Genomic DNA, 16,938 nt, shown 5'->3' on the forward strand with positions numbered 1-16,938 from the left:
ACACAGAATATTTTTCCATTTATTTGTGTCTCCTTCAATTTTTTCAACATTTATTTATAATTTTCAGTGAAAAGGCATTTCATCTCCTAGGTTAAATTTATTCCTAAATATTTTATTCTTTTTTGATACTATTGTACATGGGGTTGTTTACTTACTTTTATGATAGTTCTTTATTGGTGTATAGAAATGCAACCAATTTTTGTACCTTGCAACCTTATGGAATTCACTTATTAGTTCTAAGAGATTTTGGTGGAGTCTTTGGGGTTTTCTATGGATGAAATCATACCATGTGCAAACAGATAGTATTACTTCTTCCTTTACAATATGGATGCTTTTTATTTATCGTTCTTGCCTAATTCTCTGGCTAGGACTTCGCTATGTTGAGTAACGGTGGTAAGAGTGACATCCTTGCCTTGTTCCTGATCTTAGAGGAACAGTATTCAGCTTTCCACTGTTGATAGTGATATTTATTAGCTGTGGATTGGCTTTTACTATGTTGATGTACATTCCTTCTATACCCAATTTGTTAAGAGTTTTTATTCTGTAAGGATGTTGAACTTTGTCAAATGATCTTTCTCCATCTACTGATATGATCATGATTTTATCCCTCATTTTGTTAATGTGGTGTATCACATTCACTGATTTGTGTATGTTGAACCACCTTGAATCCCAGGAGTAATCCCACTTGATCATGGTGTATGATCTTTACAATGCACTGTTGAATTCAGTTTGTTAATTGTTAATTTTAATTGAGAATTTTTGCATCTATGTTCTTCAGGGATATTGGCCTATAATTTTCATTTTTGTAGGGTCCTTGTCTGGCTTTGGTATCAGGGTAATGCTGGTCTTGTAAAATGAGTTTGAAGCATTCCCTCCTCTTTTATTTTTCTGGAAAAATTTTCTTTAAAAGTTTGGTAATTCACTAGTAAAGCCACCTGGTCCTGAAAGGCTGTTGGATCTTTGTGCAGAGGGATCTGATTACTGAGTCAATCTCCTTACTAGCTTTTAGTCTGTTCAGATTATGTTTCTTAATGATTCAGTCTTGTTGGGTTGTGTGTTTCTAGGAATTAATCCATTTCTTCCAGATTGTTGAATATTTGCCTTGCATATAATTTTTCATGTATTTATGTGCATTCTTCTAATAAGCTTAGGTTTAATTAATTCATACTTGAGATATTTATTAATATGGTTAGACTAACTTATGCCATTTTGCTATTTGTTTTCTATATATTTCATGTGTCTTTTGTTCACTGTTGCTTCTTTTACTGTTTTCCTTTATGCTTCATAGCTATTTTGTAGTGCAGGATACCAATTCTTCTTTGGATTTTTAACTAATTTTTAAATTTATGTCTTTGTGGTTACTCTAGGAATTACAATATATATCAGAATTTACCACACTGTATTCCTATTAATCTTAACTTAAAATTGACAAAATAGAGAATTTAAGTTCCAAAATAGATCCATTTCATCCTCTATTCCTTTGTATAATTATCACATGTATGATATCTGTGTTAGAATGTTTTATTTTACCTTGTATAATTTAAAGAAGAGAAAATATACAGCCTTCTATATTTACCCATATATTTACTTCTATTTACTGTTACCATTTCATTTCTTCCTGTAGATTTATCATCTGTTGTCATTTCCTTTCAGCCTAAAGGATTTCCTGTAGATTTCTTCTAAAGCAGCAAGGAATTCTCTGAGTCTTTATCTGTGAATATTTTTATATCACCTTTTGCAAGGATCATAGCTCTGTTTCGTCTTGTTGAATATCTGAAAATAGACTAATTTCATGTATTTTGTCTAGTTTTATAACTGTTTATTGTGGGATGGCTAATCTGTTGCCAGTTATTCCATCATGGCCAAAAGTTAAAGTCTTAAAGTGCTTTTACATTCTCAAACATGCATTCATCAAATATTAAGAATGTAACATACACTTTTTTTTTAATCTTAAGTTTGCAAGTATGGAGACAAGATTAAATTAATTATCAGTTTGTATAGCTATGTTGCAGGAAAGCTGAGATATAAAGGCAGATTGTTTCACTACAAATACTGTATTTACCATAATTCTCTATCACATTTCAATAATTTTCATATATTTTTATTATAATTTTGGCCTTCTATATTCCTCTCCTCTCCTGACACTGCAACTTTTAATTATTTAAAATCATTTGCTCACTGAAAGTAATGAAATATTACAGAACAGATTTTTATAATTCATGTCTTTTACTAAAGGACCACATTTTGCTCAAATTATTCTCAGTGAAGTTAATCATCTAATGGACACAATACATTCCTGATAGAATGTAAGCTTAATGAAATTTTACTTCTCTGTGGTATACAAAACTCTCTGGGTCACAAGCACACAGTTTGAATAACTATCAATATTCTCATATTTCAAACTCCAGTGAATTCTAATATGCCTTCTCTAAATATTTCTTCTTCATTTATTCTTCCCTCTGATTGTTTAGCACAACTTATTGGCTATGGCACATATTTAATACTTACTTTTATCCTTTGCATTAAATTATATGGTTTCAATTATAATTTTGTGTTCCAAGACATTATAGTATTGTGCTAAACAGCAAAGTAGATGACTTAAAAGGCAAGTGATTGAGAAATATACTTTCACATGTAAATTAATACAAAATGCTTACAGGATAGAGAATCAATAGAGGTAATTAAGTTAACTTAGGTAAAGGTAATTTTAGAATGTCTTCAAGTTTCTTAGTTTTGAATATCATGCTAATACTTTTACAAGAAGGTAGTTAGACTTCTACAGAATACAAGTCAATTCAGTCAAGTCCTGACAAACTCTTACACCAGTCAGTTGGTAAAACTAACAGACTGAGACAAAAATACTGACACGTATTCTTTGGCACTATTTTACAGAACCAAATGCATCCACAAGTCACCAAAGTATAGGTAGTTTCTAGCCTCCAGGAGAATGAATTAATGAGGTGTTCAGTGGTTTTCCTGGAGCTCCAGAAATAGGGTAGGGAATTTACAATGCTTTGGTAATTTCATTCTCAGTTTGAAGAGCAACCATTCCTTATTATAATAATGGTTGACAAGCTAAAGACCAATGAATTTAAAAATGAATAGCCATTATTTTTTTAAACTATAACCTTTCTTAATAACAATATAGTTCTTTAATACATTTATATTTCTGTGATGGACCATAATACTTTTAAAACCTCAAATATGATAGCCTTCTTATCTCTTGTTCTTTCTTCATCAGGTTCTTACCAATATCTGACTTTTCTTATAAAATCGATGTCAGACTCACTGTCAGTCTTACCATCCCCACACCCATTTGCTGTCATGAAGTGATCTTCTTCTTTGAAACTCTCTAGGAAGTCTATACACTTTGTCTTTTAGAATATTTAACTTTGCAATAATCTTTCCTATTCATGATTTTATTCAAGATCTAGTTCAAGAATTTTTCCCTGACTAATCATTTTCTATAAATATATTTCCCTCTACACTTATATATGAAACATAAATTCTTTTATTGGCTGGGTAAACCTATGTAAATTTATATATTTTGGCAGAACTTCAGTTGCCTAATTTATAAAGTGAGGACATTCATTTGGGAGTTGCAAGAATCATTTTCATCATCTGTATTAATGGCCATGATAGTTTTTATAAACTTTCAAAATGTTAAAGTGAATAATTATATTAATGCAAAAAGCCCACTACACATTCTAAAGAAATTATACTTAGTGTATAAACTCACATGTACTATGGAAACAAATGCTTGTGACACATCATTTTCTTCTACAATATAGTTGAAAGCTCGCCAAAGGGCAACTCCAGCGTCGTGGGCTCCATCCACTTCATCATCTGTGTTAAGGATGAACACAAAACCAATTCTGGAAAAAGAAGATGCATAATGAATGTCACAACTGAACTTCAACAATCCATGGTTTTAAAATATTGTTAGACGTTAACATCTCAATGGAGGGAATCTGTTAGATTGGGGAAAGGGATATTCCTTGAAAAGGTTTGCTTTGTAATGTCTATTCACCCAAGTCTGCACATCTACTGCCTTCCTCCAAAATGTCAAACTCTCTCTGGTGGTAACATTATTAAATCACCATGTTTTTCCACAGGGGAAAAAAAGGGAAAGTGTACTTTTAATATAACCACTGGGAAATAGATCCATCTTTATCCAGAGCAATAGATCATTCTCCCAGGATGATCAATATAGTTATTGATATGGTTGGTTTAAGTTGTGCCGTTTTGCTATTTGTTGTCTATATATTTCAGGTGTCTTGGTAAACAAAGATTACCAAGTGGCTTTGAGTCCATCATAAAGGTCCGGGATACTTCACAACAGACAACCATGTTGTGCCAGCACAAGAGAAGCCAGTGCTTTCACTTCCACATTAACACTCAATAATATAACATGAACAACGTTAGATTTCCTTCAGCTGATGGTTTAATGTTATATATTGACAGTTACCTAAGAGGAATCCGATGAGAATAGAAAAGCCCAGCAAGTTCTATAAAATCCAAGGTATATTCTTGAGCTGGATCAATAAACAAAACCTAAAAGAAAGAAGATAGTCTATATTTACTATTTCATTGTAACACCTTAGATTTTAATGAAATTCAAGTTCAGTCTAATTTCTGTGGCTAAAAGCATGAAACTCAAAGTATTATTTCTTTTTTTAGTAATTTCTAGCAATTCTAAAGAATTTTGAGGAACATATATAAGAATTTCACAGTCTATGAAAGATTTCCAAAAGCTACACATCCAAATAGAAAGATACATGGAATTCAGCAGATGACTCATCCTTTTTCACGGTACAAAGTAAATATTTTTTTATGAGAAGTGAAACACCTTATTTTAAATGCTCACTGGATTTTCTGTGATATATTTTTTTAAAAAGTAAATAGAGATTGAATTTTGACCAAAAAAAAAAAAGGCATTAGCATAACTGCTCACTCTAGGATGCTATAGGAAATAAGATATTCACTTCTTAAGAGAATACAAATAAAGCCCTAGGTGTTTTCTCTACATTTGAAAGTTCTATAAGGTTGTTTAATGTTGTAATAATGAACTTACATATATAGATGATAAAGTAGTATTTATGTATTTTTCCCTGAAATGCACTAAACTTAAATCACTAGTTCTTTATAATATAGATGGAAGAAAAGTTCACTCAAAAATTACTCTTAGAAAATATAAAAGTAATCATCAACTAATATTGGTAATAGAAAAGTACTTGGAGGACTAAAATACAAGAAGCAGATCGTGTGACATTGCTAGTTTTTGCTACCTAGTTAGCTATGCCACCTCAAGTTTGTTCCGTCCGGCAGTTACGTCCTTCCTTATTACTCAAATGCCTATTTACATGGAGCAGGGTAACCCCAAAATAATGTTAATATCTTATGAAATGTGTATACAAAATGTCAAAGTACAAAACTCACCAAATTATGAAAATTACGCCTTATGGAAGGTATATGTCCAGGCAATACTGGTTTCAGAAGTTCTTGGCAACTTGCAGGCCATGTAACATATAAATTGTCCCTTTCTAGGTCATTAATCCACTAGAAAAAAAATCCAGAAATCTGTGAAAGCTATCTCAAGAAAATACTTAAATTATTTCAAGGCCAGATTTCACTCTATCAAATGACAAGTGAAAATATATTCAGGATTTTCTATATTTCTGATTAAATACAGGAGACAAGTTGAATATTCTTTAAATCAAGGAACACACTATATATAATAATTTTTTATTACTATGGCTTTTACATTAAGCTTTCCCCCCAAAACAATTGATTCCTTTTACTCATGCCTGTTTACTCATATTAAAAAATATTGTATAAAAATTATTATTCTCATAGACCACTTAAGAGAGAGAAGCATCTATCTTAATTATCAGCAGTATAGGAAGCAATGAGGTCCTCCACCTGCCCTCAGAAATTTAAAGACTTGGACATAAGGCAAATAAAATGCCTTATAAAAGTTAAATTATAAAACCAACACCTTGGACATCCAGTTCTAATCAAGATGAAATACTTTGTATCAGAGTAATCCTCCTGTCTGAAACAATGATAAAAACTGGAGAAAGAATATAAACCCTCGTGTAGAGGTAGGAGGTAGGGGTCAACCAACAGTTAAGAGTTGAGGAGTTACAATCCCTGAAAGCTGGAGCCATGTCGAGCAAGCCCACATTTACCTCCTACTCTGTCCCTGGAAGCATTTTCCAAACTGTAGCTGGGAGAAACAGAATTCACACAGAAAGTTAACAGTCATACTGGGCTAGAAAGATAGAAGTCAAAGTTAGAGCTCCCAAACCGGTGGGATTTGAGGCAGGCAGATGCAGGAGAGGAAGAAAATGCAAGAAACCAAAGCATTTCCATATACATTCTTCTCATTTACTGCGTATGAACCTGCACATACAGATGGAAACACTTCTCCCAATTCCCGCAAGTCAGCAGAAAACAGAAACTGGGAGGCTGAAGCTGAAGCCACACGTGGTACTGAGGAGACAGAGGCTGCAGTCCAAGGTGGAAGGACTTTGCTAAATACTGTGCTTTCATTGGAGACCTGGTAGGGCCAGACCCTTGGAGTAAGACACAAAATAGAAGAACTCTCACAACAGCCTAGAAACAAGTCTCATCAGAATCAGGTAAGCATCCAGTACTTGAATTGTCAAAGCAAACCTTACCACTCTTTGCTTCCATACCTTTTCATTGGCAATTTATGGCTCTTATCAAACACTCATGCAAAAAGAAAGGATCAAATATCAAAATACAAGAGAAAAAACAGACACTAGAAAGGGATTCATGAAAGGACTTTAAAATAACTGCATTAACCTATTTTTTATAAAAGAAGAAAAACAGAGGGAAAGATGGAAATTTTTAACAGAGAACTAAAATCTATTAAAAATGAATCAAAGGGATATTCTAGAATTTAGAAACAGTGTCTGTAAGTAAGAACTGTTAAGAACTTATTAGGTGGGTTTAATTGCAGATTGGATGCAATTAAACTGATGACCTGTAAACAGAATGTGTATTAACTAAAATATACAGAGAAAAACTAACACAAAATCATTAAGTGTAAGAGAAATGAGCAGCATAGGCATAAAGTCTAAGACGTGCAACTGAAAATCCTAGAGGAGAGAGGAGAGAGATAATCTAGACATGAGTGCCTGGAGGGCTTGACTAAGTCAGAGGAAGGGTGTTAGAAAGAAGACAGAATTAAGGGACACTCACAAAGAGGGATGAGCAAGAGGGAGGAATCTCGGGTAATTCAGGGCTTTCAGAAAGGAACACTGTATCGACACTGAGATATTAGGCTCTATGAGAAGTCAACTTTTCCAGGAAACAGTATTAAGAAAGCGGAGAGGGAATTAACTCAGTTTTAGACACACTTAAGCTGCCCATAAGGCATCTGAGGAGAGAGAACAGCTGACTATTGCAACAATTTCTACTTTAGTGACTAACAAGTATGATGGGAATCTGGGATTAGCTGTATCTCTACTCTAACTTGTCCCAGGCATACCGAGACAGAATTTTGGTCTCCCTGGAAAAGTCAGTAGTAGCATATCTGGTTTCTGTTTCTGAGGTAATTCTTGTCAAGATATAAAGGCAATGGGAACAATGTTAAAGATCCTCACAGTATGTGAGGATTACCTACAAACTAGAACTCCCACTCAGTCAGCAGTGCCTAAATTAGTTAACTGTTCTATGGGAATCCTAAGCCAGAAGGGAAGGCACCAAGTGGAGGTTGTGAATACGGGATGCTATTGGTGGTCAGCTGTAGTTCTTATTTTATGTGAGAAACTGGCTTATGCTTTATGTATCAGTCCGACTGAACTTGACTAATGGGTGGCGGTGGAATCACTTTTAATGAGGATCAAAACAGCTGGAGGTGTTTATTTAAAATGCAGATCCCTTGGCCCCACTAAATCAGAATCTCAAGATCAGCCCTGGGAATCTCCACTGAAAGCAAGCACTTTAGGTGATGCTTATCACAAACACTGAAGTTAGAAAACTATAGCAGTGGCTTAAATTACAGCATGGGTGTCGGACAAACTAACCGAGGTGACATTCTGATCCACTTTGGAGAATCACTGAGACAACACTGAAAATCACTCTGAACAGGCTCAGAAAGACTGACCTGCCTGTTCCTTTACTATCACGTCAATACACAGAAGCAGCAACAGCAGCTGGAAGAGTGGCCTCAGAAAGCTGCATGCAGAGCCGGCACTGACCTACTTCCACAGTTCTGATGGGTGTTGACTCCGGCCTTTACGTCTACTAGGCTGCCAAGAAATTGAATAAAAGGTACTGAATACAAGATGTCACCTATAAATCAGAACCTATAAGACAATATCTTCAATGTCCAAGGACCTATATAGGCCAACAAATGAATATAAGATGGGTCTCTCTTTCTGAGAGAAGCAAAGAACTTAAAAAATAATATAATTCATTTCTTTTGGGTTTTCTTTATGGAGTGACATCAACTACAATTTTTTTGAGTAAGGAATTCCAAAACTATGCCCTTACATAAAAGGAACAAAAAATGGAAAATCTATGGGAATCAACATTTTAAGAACTATGAAAACTAACCAAAAGCATTCGGCAACCCAGGAGTGCTGAAAATTTATTCAATGAAAATGGCTGAATTTCAGCAAAAACAGTAACATATGTGCTGTCATAACTTTCCCTAGTCCCATTTCCTGCTCCCAAGCTTATTGGTAACCTTAAAAATGACAGCTCACATTCCAATATTAACATTGGAGGGTGTAGAATGGCCCTCATTCTGAAAGCGTTATAATTTTTTTGTTTGAACTGCCTTGTGACTCCCCAGAAAACTCACTGAAAAGGTTTGTCTTTATCCTGCCTAACTCACAACTTGCCTGGTGTCAAAGCAGCTGCCTCAATTTGTGGAAAACATTTACAGGCAAATGTTTTAGTCAGTCCTTCCAGAGGCAATAAAAACAGTTGGGACAAACAACAGAGTAAGCAAAAACCTAGTAAGGAAAGGGAGAGGAATGAGAAGTTTTGGGAAATAGGGCTTTGAGAAGTTCTGACATATTCCTAGGAATCTAAAAGGCCATGTACACACCCAGAGATATGCAGATGCTCAGGAAAAATCCTGAGAAGGCCCTCAGTTCTCACCTCTGGTGGACTCCAATGCTCTATGCAAGCGAGACGAAGGCTAAGGCCTGGCTGAGTGTCCAGCATGTGCGGTTTCCCCCCCTCCACTGGCCACACACCCAGAGTCCCTTTGCAAAGAGCGGGAGTTTTTTGGTTCCAGGCATTTAAGTAAATCTCTGTCCAATATTTAGTAGTGACTAGGCCAACATAACAGAGACTTCTATGGCCACACATGAAAAATAATACAGAGAATTAGTTCAGAAAACTCACTAGACAAGTAACAAAAAGAGCAGTAAACAGCAACATTAGCAGATTCTGGGGGGCTGAAATCCGATGTCCAGAGCACCATATTACAATATTCAAAACGTCTAGCTTTCAACAGAAAATGAAGAGGCACAGAGAAATCCTAAAATACTTAGAGATAAACTTGACAAGTATAAGACTTGTACACTGAAAACTACAAAACATTGCTGAAAGAATTAAAGACCTAAAAAATGGGAAGACATCCCATGTTCATGGATCAGAAGACTTAACATTTTTACACAGCAATATTCCTTAAACTGACCTACAGATTCAGTGAAATCTCAATAAAAATTCCAACTCCCCTTTTTCCAGAAATGGAGAAGCTGATCTTATAATTCATAATGAAAGACAAGGGGCCCAGGATTGCTAAGGCAATCCTGAAAAAGAACAAAGTTCGAAGACTCACAATTTCCCATTTTGAAACTTACTATAAAACTATGGTAATCAGACAGGGTGGTACTGGCCTAAGGGTAAGATGCAGATTAGTGGAACTGAACTTGGAAGAGAAACTTGCCTTCATGGCTTGGGTAGCAAGTTAAAGTCTTAACTTGGATAAAGAACTCATACCCTCTGCCTGTGTCTACTGGTGCTTTTTAAAAACCATCCACTGTTATCTTGGTGACAATGAAAAAAAATTAGAATTGTTTTCATATAATGACAAATGGCTAGGGTGACTTGGGAACATTAAAGAGGAGGAAATGAAAGAAAATGATCAGAAGCACCCCAGGAATGCGGCTACATCTCAGTATCGCAGGATAGAAAAGAGTAGCAACTGGAGGCAGGGCTAGTTTGGTAGAATAGGGCCAAAGCCCCCTTTTCTGTAGGTGGTCTTGCTTGAAAAGGAATCACAATCCAAAGTAGTCAAACATACAGTTCTATGTTTGTTTGCATTGATGTCTAACAAAATGCTAGCAATACCTGAGGAACTGTAGCAAGCATGGAAAAAGGGTACAACTAGCCTAGATGAATTTAAATTGTGACTCCTGATGTCTGAGAGAGAAACCTCGAACGATAAACCAGGGATGGGAGAATACTCAATGACCCTCTTGAGTTCTTACTTAACTGTCAATCAGCAATTTTTAAGAAATACGCTGCTAAGGTTTGTTTGGGGAGGGTGTAAACAGAGGTCAGAAGTGATGTAACTCAGTGACTCAGCTTTCTCTATAAGACAAAAATTAAATGGGGAGACAGATCCAGAGTGGGGGGCAGGATTAAAAGCAAAGTATGGCTTTCTTTAATGGGTAACTGTTTTGATGGGAAGGTACTCGACAGGTTTTCTGAGGACTTGCTATATGATAGGACCTGGGGTATGTTGAGGACATTTAACAAAGTCCTGCTTTTTGTGGAACTTACATTCCACTGGAAGAAGATTATAACAAATACATACATACAGTGGGTGGTAGCAAATGCTATGACACAAATATAAAGCTTGTGTGTGAATTAATTTTGCTGCTTTAACAGAACAAGGTGAAAAGAGTTCTGAGACCTCAGAGCTCTGCATTTTGTGCCAGTTAATTTTTTTTAAAGGTATCTATAAAATAAAACCTCAGAAATAATTTTCTACTCAATGCAGGCTCTTCCCAAGTGGAAAATGAAAGCATTTAACTGAGACATGAAGCTTCCCTTAATAGTATACAAAAAAAGATATTTTGAAAAAAATTCAACTGTTATTTAGCTTTCACAGATAAAATTCTGACACCTTCTACAACATGGATGAAGTCCGAAAACATTACGCCTAGTGAAATAAGCCAGGCATGAAGGGACACATATTGCGTGACTCCACTTACATGAAATACTTAGAAAAGGCAAATTCACAGCGACTTTACCAGGTAAAGTAGAAAAGACGTTACCAGGGCCATTGGGGGAAAAGGGCATGAGGAGCAGTGTTTAATGGGTATGCAAAGTTTCTGCTTGGAATGATGAAAAAGTCCTGGAAATGGGTAAAAGTGGTAGTTGCACAACATTGTGAATGTACTTAATGCCACCGATTTACACACTTAAAATTGTTGAGAGCATATTTTATGTTATGCATATTTTACCTCAATAGAGAATTATTTGTGACACTTTCAGGTAGAAGTTCCTTGGAAGAGAATGCCTCCTGAAGGTGGCCAGGAAGTGGGCAAGAGGGTAGGAGACTTCAGCCCAAGGAAATGTGACTCTTTGGCGGGTGGGCACAGCGGGAACAGCACTGTCAGCTCCTCCTAATACAAGAGACTGTCTACCACCAACCTCAGAGGACCAGGGTGTTATTTAATCAATGGAGCTGCTAAAGTTCTTTATAGATCCATTTCTTATGTCCAGAATAGCCTTGAAAATTACTTTCCTAATTTTCTCAGTGTGACTCACACTCCCAGCATCCTACAAATGCTAAAAAAAACTATAAATGCTTAATATAAAAGGCACAAAGTATTAAGATTACCAACATGGTTATTCCTTTTTCCGATAGAACATTTTTAGAAAAGATATCTATTACTGAGCTTCTAGATACCCAAGTAAAGTAACATCTAGCCAGTGAGAGAACACAGTCTAAAAAGTAGTGAAAAAAAAAAGGGTAACAATAAACATTCATAACAAGTCACTTAGTTCTAGAAAATATGTGTGGTTACTAATTACTAATTGTGGTGGTTTTCCCTGAGTCTGAAGTCTTTGATGTTCAGGGAGTGCGGCAGGTTTTCGGTGCTGCTATCACTCCATGATTCTTAGATGGTGGGACTACATTTCTAAGTGGGAAGGCGGCTCTACTAGGACAAAAGTAACTAATAACCGAGCTACTTCAGAGGCAATCCCTTACATTTTTATATTTTATATGAAACAGTCAGATATTCAGAGAGGTTATATTATTTTCTCTGATCAGATGTACCTATTGTTAAAAATTTGAAATTTACAGAAAAGCATAAAGAAAAACCCAACTATCTATTAAACCCTATCACCTATTAATAACTTAACATTTTGATATATTTCCTTCTGATTCTCTATCTTTTCATGATATAAGTCTATATCTTTTAGTTAACATGAGACATACTATTGCTCCTGTTTACTAAAACATTTATAAACATAATTTTAATGTCTGAATAATATTAGATTGTGTGGATACACAATTTATGACATTCCTGTTATATACTTAAGTCATTTCTATTTTGTTTTAAAAATATGCAGTGATGATCGTGTCTTTGGGTGAAATTACTAGAACAAAGTGTATGAACATTGTAAGGTAACTACAAATGTTACTTTTTAAAAGGCTATGCCAATTAACACTCTTTCTCTGAGTCATTTTACTCTTATATTTCCTCAGTTAAAGTGCAGTTTTAAATACTAATTATTAGGATTATTTTATTGTATAATAGCTATTAAGATATTGTCAAGGTATTTACATTTTTGTATTATTATGAATAAATCTTTGTCTTCCAAATTGTTTTTGGAAAAAAGCTTTTGATTTGTTTTCTGTCACTTCAAAACCATTTTGCTAGTCTCTTATTAATTATAATGCCTTTCCTTAGCTAGTTTTAGTTACAATGTCTACGTCATATGATAGTCTTATTTTTTCATTTCTCATGTTCTACTTTTAAGGTTACATTATTATGAGTATTATTATTATTATTATAAATGTTAAATAGCAATGTGGACATACTTATATTGATTATGTCATAATTGGGATGTTCCCAGAGTTTCATTGTTAAAAAGTATGTTTTATATTGGTTTGAGATCAACATTTATGTACTCATTCAAGGAATATTTGTATTTATTGAGTACCTACTAAAACCAGGGACACAAGGGTGACAAAAAAATGGATAAAATTCCTACTTTCGGAAAGTTTGCATAGTCTAAAGACATCAGAGAATCACTGTATAATGAAAAATTACACCTTTGTGTGTGAAAGGATTAACTCAGCAGGCCTGGGTTGCTTATTCCTTGCACACTCCCAAGAAGGACCTGTTTTCCTGACACAGGTTTTCTAGGTTGGCTTCCTGGAATTGAGCTCTTGACAATGTTCAAACTGACAGTTTCTTTTTGCGTAGGGCCTTGCAGCATGCTGCAGCAATCTATATAGAGAGTGCATACAAATAATATGATTTATGATGAATACCTGCTTTTCCTCCAAGGGTATGAAGTTCAGTGACTGACATCAGTCACTTAGCCATATGACAGACCCTTTTATTTTACTTGCATATATGATATACCCCTTTTTAAAACTCTGAAATTTCAGGCTCACGAAAGTTTCTCTAGTAGGTAGCACTTTGCACATAGCTTCACACCTCACGTTAAGCACATCCTGTATAACTCCACTAGGAGCAGATTCTTGGAAGCTTGCACCTGGCTTCCTCTGGGGTTCACCCCAGGCGCTTTCTCCCGCTGCTGTTGTTTCGTGTTCGTTCGTTTACTCTAATAAATCCAAACCAAGGTAGAACAGCTTCTAGGCCCTGGGAGTCCTTTCAGCAAGTTCCTGAACCTGAAGGTGATCCTGGGGAACTCCCTGATGTATGTGTACATGGAAAACACCCCTCTAATCTGGAGACCTAAGGAAAGCTTCTTTCAGGAATTGTTTGGGAGTTGAAGTATGAAAAAAAGAGTAGGAGTTATTTGAATGGAGTAGGAATTAGCTGGATATCCAAGCATGAGACAGGGACAGCAAAGAGAGTACTTCAGTCTAAAAAATGAAAGGAAGAAGTAGGCCACACGGAGGGCTGTTTTGTGCTTTAAGGAAGGGAGAAGGCTGTGATCAGATTTCAGAAAATTCTCTCAGGCTTTAATACACAGACCAGAATGTTTGGAGGCCTCTGAAAATTGTCCAGGCAAGATTTTTATGATATTAAGGTGGTCTTACATTCCCCAGATTTTATCAATTCGGTGTTTTGTTTTTGCTGTTGTTCATGTGGTTATTTTGTTGTTCTTGTTTATTTTGTTTTTAACTTTAAAGATGAAAAGGATACTGAGTGAGAGGCAGTGGGTGTTCTTGTGAGCAAATACAGAGAATCTGAGGAAGGGGAAGGAAAAGGCTAGAATGAGGGATGCCTCTCTACTTCTTTTCTCCTGAGTTCTCCTGCAACAACCTCTTCCGAAATATTGTATTTACTATAAGGCTGCCAATATTTGGTATTAAGTCTTAAATTTACTAATGGTTTGAATACAAGGAATTACATGAACACTTACCACTATAGAAGGATGCCTAATATCTAAGGCATAGGTATCGTCCCAATCGTGTGGATTTAATTTTAAAAATTTGCTCCTATCTTCTCTGTTGATCCCAAGACTGCGAAAGCCATTCATAATTTGTCCTTCTAGTTTCAGCATGTCCAAAATACTTTGTTTAAAGAAAAGAAATAAATTTTATCTTTATTTTCCATAATTTAAAAAAATCCTTTAAAATTTATAGCTTTCTCAAAGCATTAGAAACAAGTTTCAATGCTATTTTTATTAGTAGCAGGAAAATACAAATAAGACAAGGAATGTTTCTAATTAGTAATCCAGGGTAACCTTCTACTGAGGTTTTTTCCTAAAGTAGTAACAAAATCTTATTATTTAAAACATAAGACAACAAGGTACATTTATTATATTCCTATGAAAGAAGAGAGGATATGCTTACCCCTGAGCAAGCTAAATGAAGGGGAAAATATACTATGTTGCTATTTTGATAAATCTACTACCAAAACAAGGTAAGATCAAATATGACCTAAAATGTACAATTTTAGAGCAAAGAAAACACCATTAAAGCATGAAAGTTCACATCTGTTTAGAATATATATTTAAATTTTTAGTTACATATATAATAATTTGACAGCTCTTAAACATGTTAGAAATTATTACTCCTAAAATAACACCAGCAATAAATAGCTATTGACAAAAATAATGGCCCATTACTATCTTTATACTATATATCAAGCTCATCCTGCATGTCAGGTAAGTGCCAAGTGCTTTTCAAACAGAGCTCCTCTGAGTTTCACAACACCTCAGGATGTCCCAAATGATGCGGCTGAACTCAGAGAGGTGAGGGCTCCAGCCCAGGTACTCAGCCGGCTAGAGGCCGGTGGAGCTGAGATGTGAATGCTACCAGAATGCAGCTCTTTGCTGTATCTGTAAAGATTAGGCTTTACTGACTGTGGCAAAGTTTGTTGATATTTAGGAGAGTAAAATTTACCAGGCAAGGAGGAACTTCATTACTTTTTGAAACCAATGTTAAAATTCATATTTACAATATTTAACCTAAGTGCTTCATTAAAAAAAAATTCAGTCATAGAAATCACTTTGTCTTTCAGAAATGAACAGAATCAGAATAAAACAATACATGAATTTTTTAATACAATTCTCAGAGGGGACTATAAAGATCCACATTTAAAAAGCAGAGATGTAATATCTCAGCTCTTAAGAAAGCTGGTTTTTGTTTTTGTTTTTAAAGTTTTCCAGCTGGCCTGAATGACTCAAGTGCTGCATGTCTGTATCCCAGGTGGTTCCAACCACTGTTTTCCAAAACAGAATTTTTATACCCTGCAAATGTATCAGGAGATGAGTGTGATAAAAAGAACACTAGCTGAAATATATAAATCACCAATCTAATAAAATTTAGCTGGGCTGTAACACTACTTCATGTGTGGTTTCTTGAAGTTCTTCACCCTTTTAGTCTAAATTTTCTCATTTGAAAAATGAATTTTGGATTGCATTGTCAATGTTCTATTTCAAAATTTTTATGTTGCTTACTGATCATACACTTTTTTGTGTGATAGAATTTTAATACTCCCCATTGCTTTTGTAACTACTATCTTTGTTATCTCAACCTAGTTGAACGGAAACCATCAGGAGAAAAACTAGATAAGAGTTACATGGTATATTGGAAAGGGTGTGAGATTTCGAACCCTGATTCGATTTGCTGACTGTGTCCCTATCTTTGTGTGAGATCTCTCTGTGTCTTTGTTTCCCCATCTATAAAAAAGAGAATAGTAATAATCACTTGATAGACACTAGGATTAAATTAATTTACTACTGGGCACACAGTTGCCCTCAGCAAGCAAGCATTAGCTTTTACCTTGCTCTTCCCAAATATTGAATTTTGCATACTGATTCCTCCATCTCTGGATATATAAATAAGTGAAATAGTTTCCCATGTTTCTCTTTTAAAAAGTCACTATCTTTAGATATGCTTAGAATCACTAGCTTCTCCTGCCCTTGAAATAAAAGGCCAAAATCCAAAACCCGACTACACAATCTGACTGCTGCCTACGTGCTTGAACTTGGCTTCTCACAGCTCCTCCTCACTCCAGTCTGGCCATACTAGACTTTACTTTCTCAAATATGCCATGCTGGCAGAAACTCCACTCAACTTCACCTGAATCATCCTTAAGCCTTAGCTTGAATATCGCTTTCTTGAAGAAATCAGATATCTACTTGTCTCCATGTTCCATGAAGAACAGTTTAAATCTCTGGAGTTTTAAATTCCCAAAGCACTCTGCTTTACCTTTCATAAACCTTACCAAACTGTAGTTATGTGATTCATGTCAGTTACCCATTAGCCTTCCCATTTCACTC

At 35.3% G+C, this 16,938-nt stretch overlaps 1 protein-coding gene across 1 annotated transcript in view; it reads right to left on the reverse strand.

The window, feature by feature from the left end:
• UGGT2 (UDP-glucose glycoprotein glucosyltransferase 2) overlaps positions 1-16,938 on the reverse strand; it is a 171,758-nt gene that overhangs the window by 101,246 nt on the left and 53,574 nt on the right. Inside the window, exons 12-15 of the mRNA XM_036893788.2 lie at positions 14,572-14,722; positions 5,440-5,559; positions 4,469-4,554; positions 3,740-3,875 (exon numbers count right to left, since the gene is read on the reverse strand). Coding sequence (XP_036749683.2) covers positions 3,740-3,875; positions 4,469-4,554; positions 5,440-5,559; positions 14,572-14,722 — 493 coding nt within the window. The remainder of the gene's footprint in view (positions 1-3,739; positions 3,876-4,468; positions 4,555-5,439; positions 5,560-14,571; positions 14,723-16,938) is intronic.

The sequence above is a fragment of the Manis pentadactyla genome, chromosome 17, assembly GCF_030020395.1.
Source record: "Manis pentadactyla isolate mManPen7 chromosome 17, mManPen7.hap1, whole genome shotgun sequence".
Lineage (NCBI taxonomy): Eukaryota > Metazoa > Chordata > Mammalia > Pholidota > Manidae > Manis > Manis pentadactyla.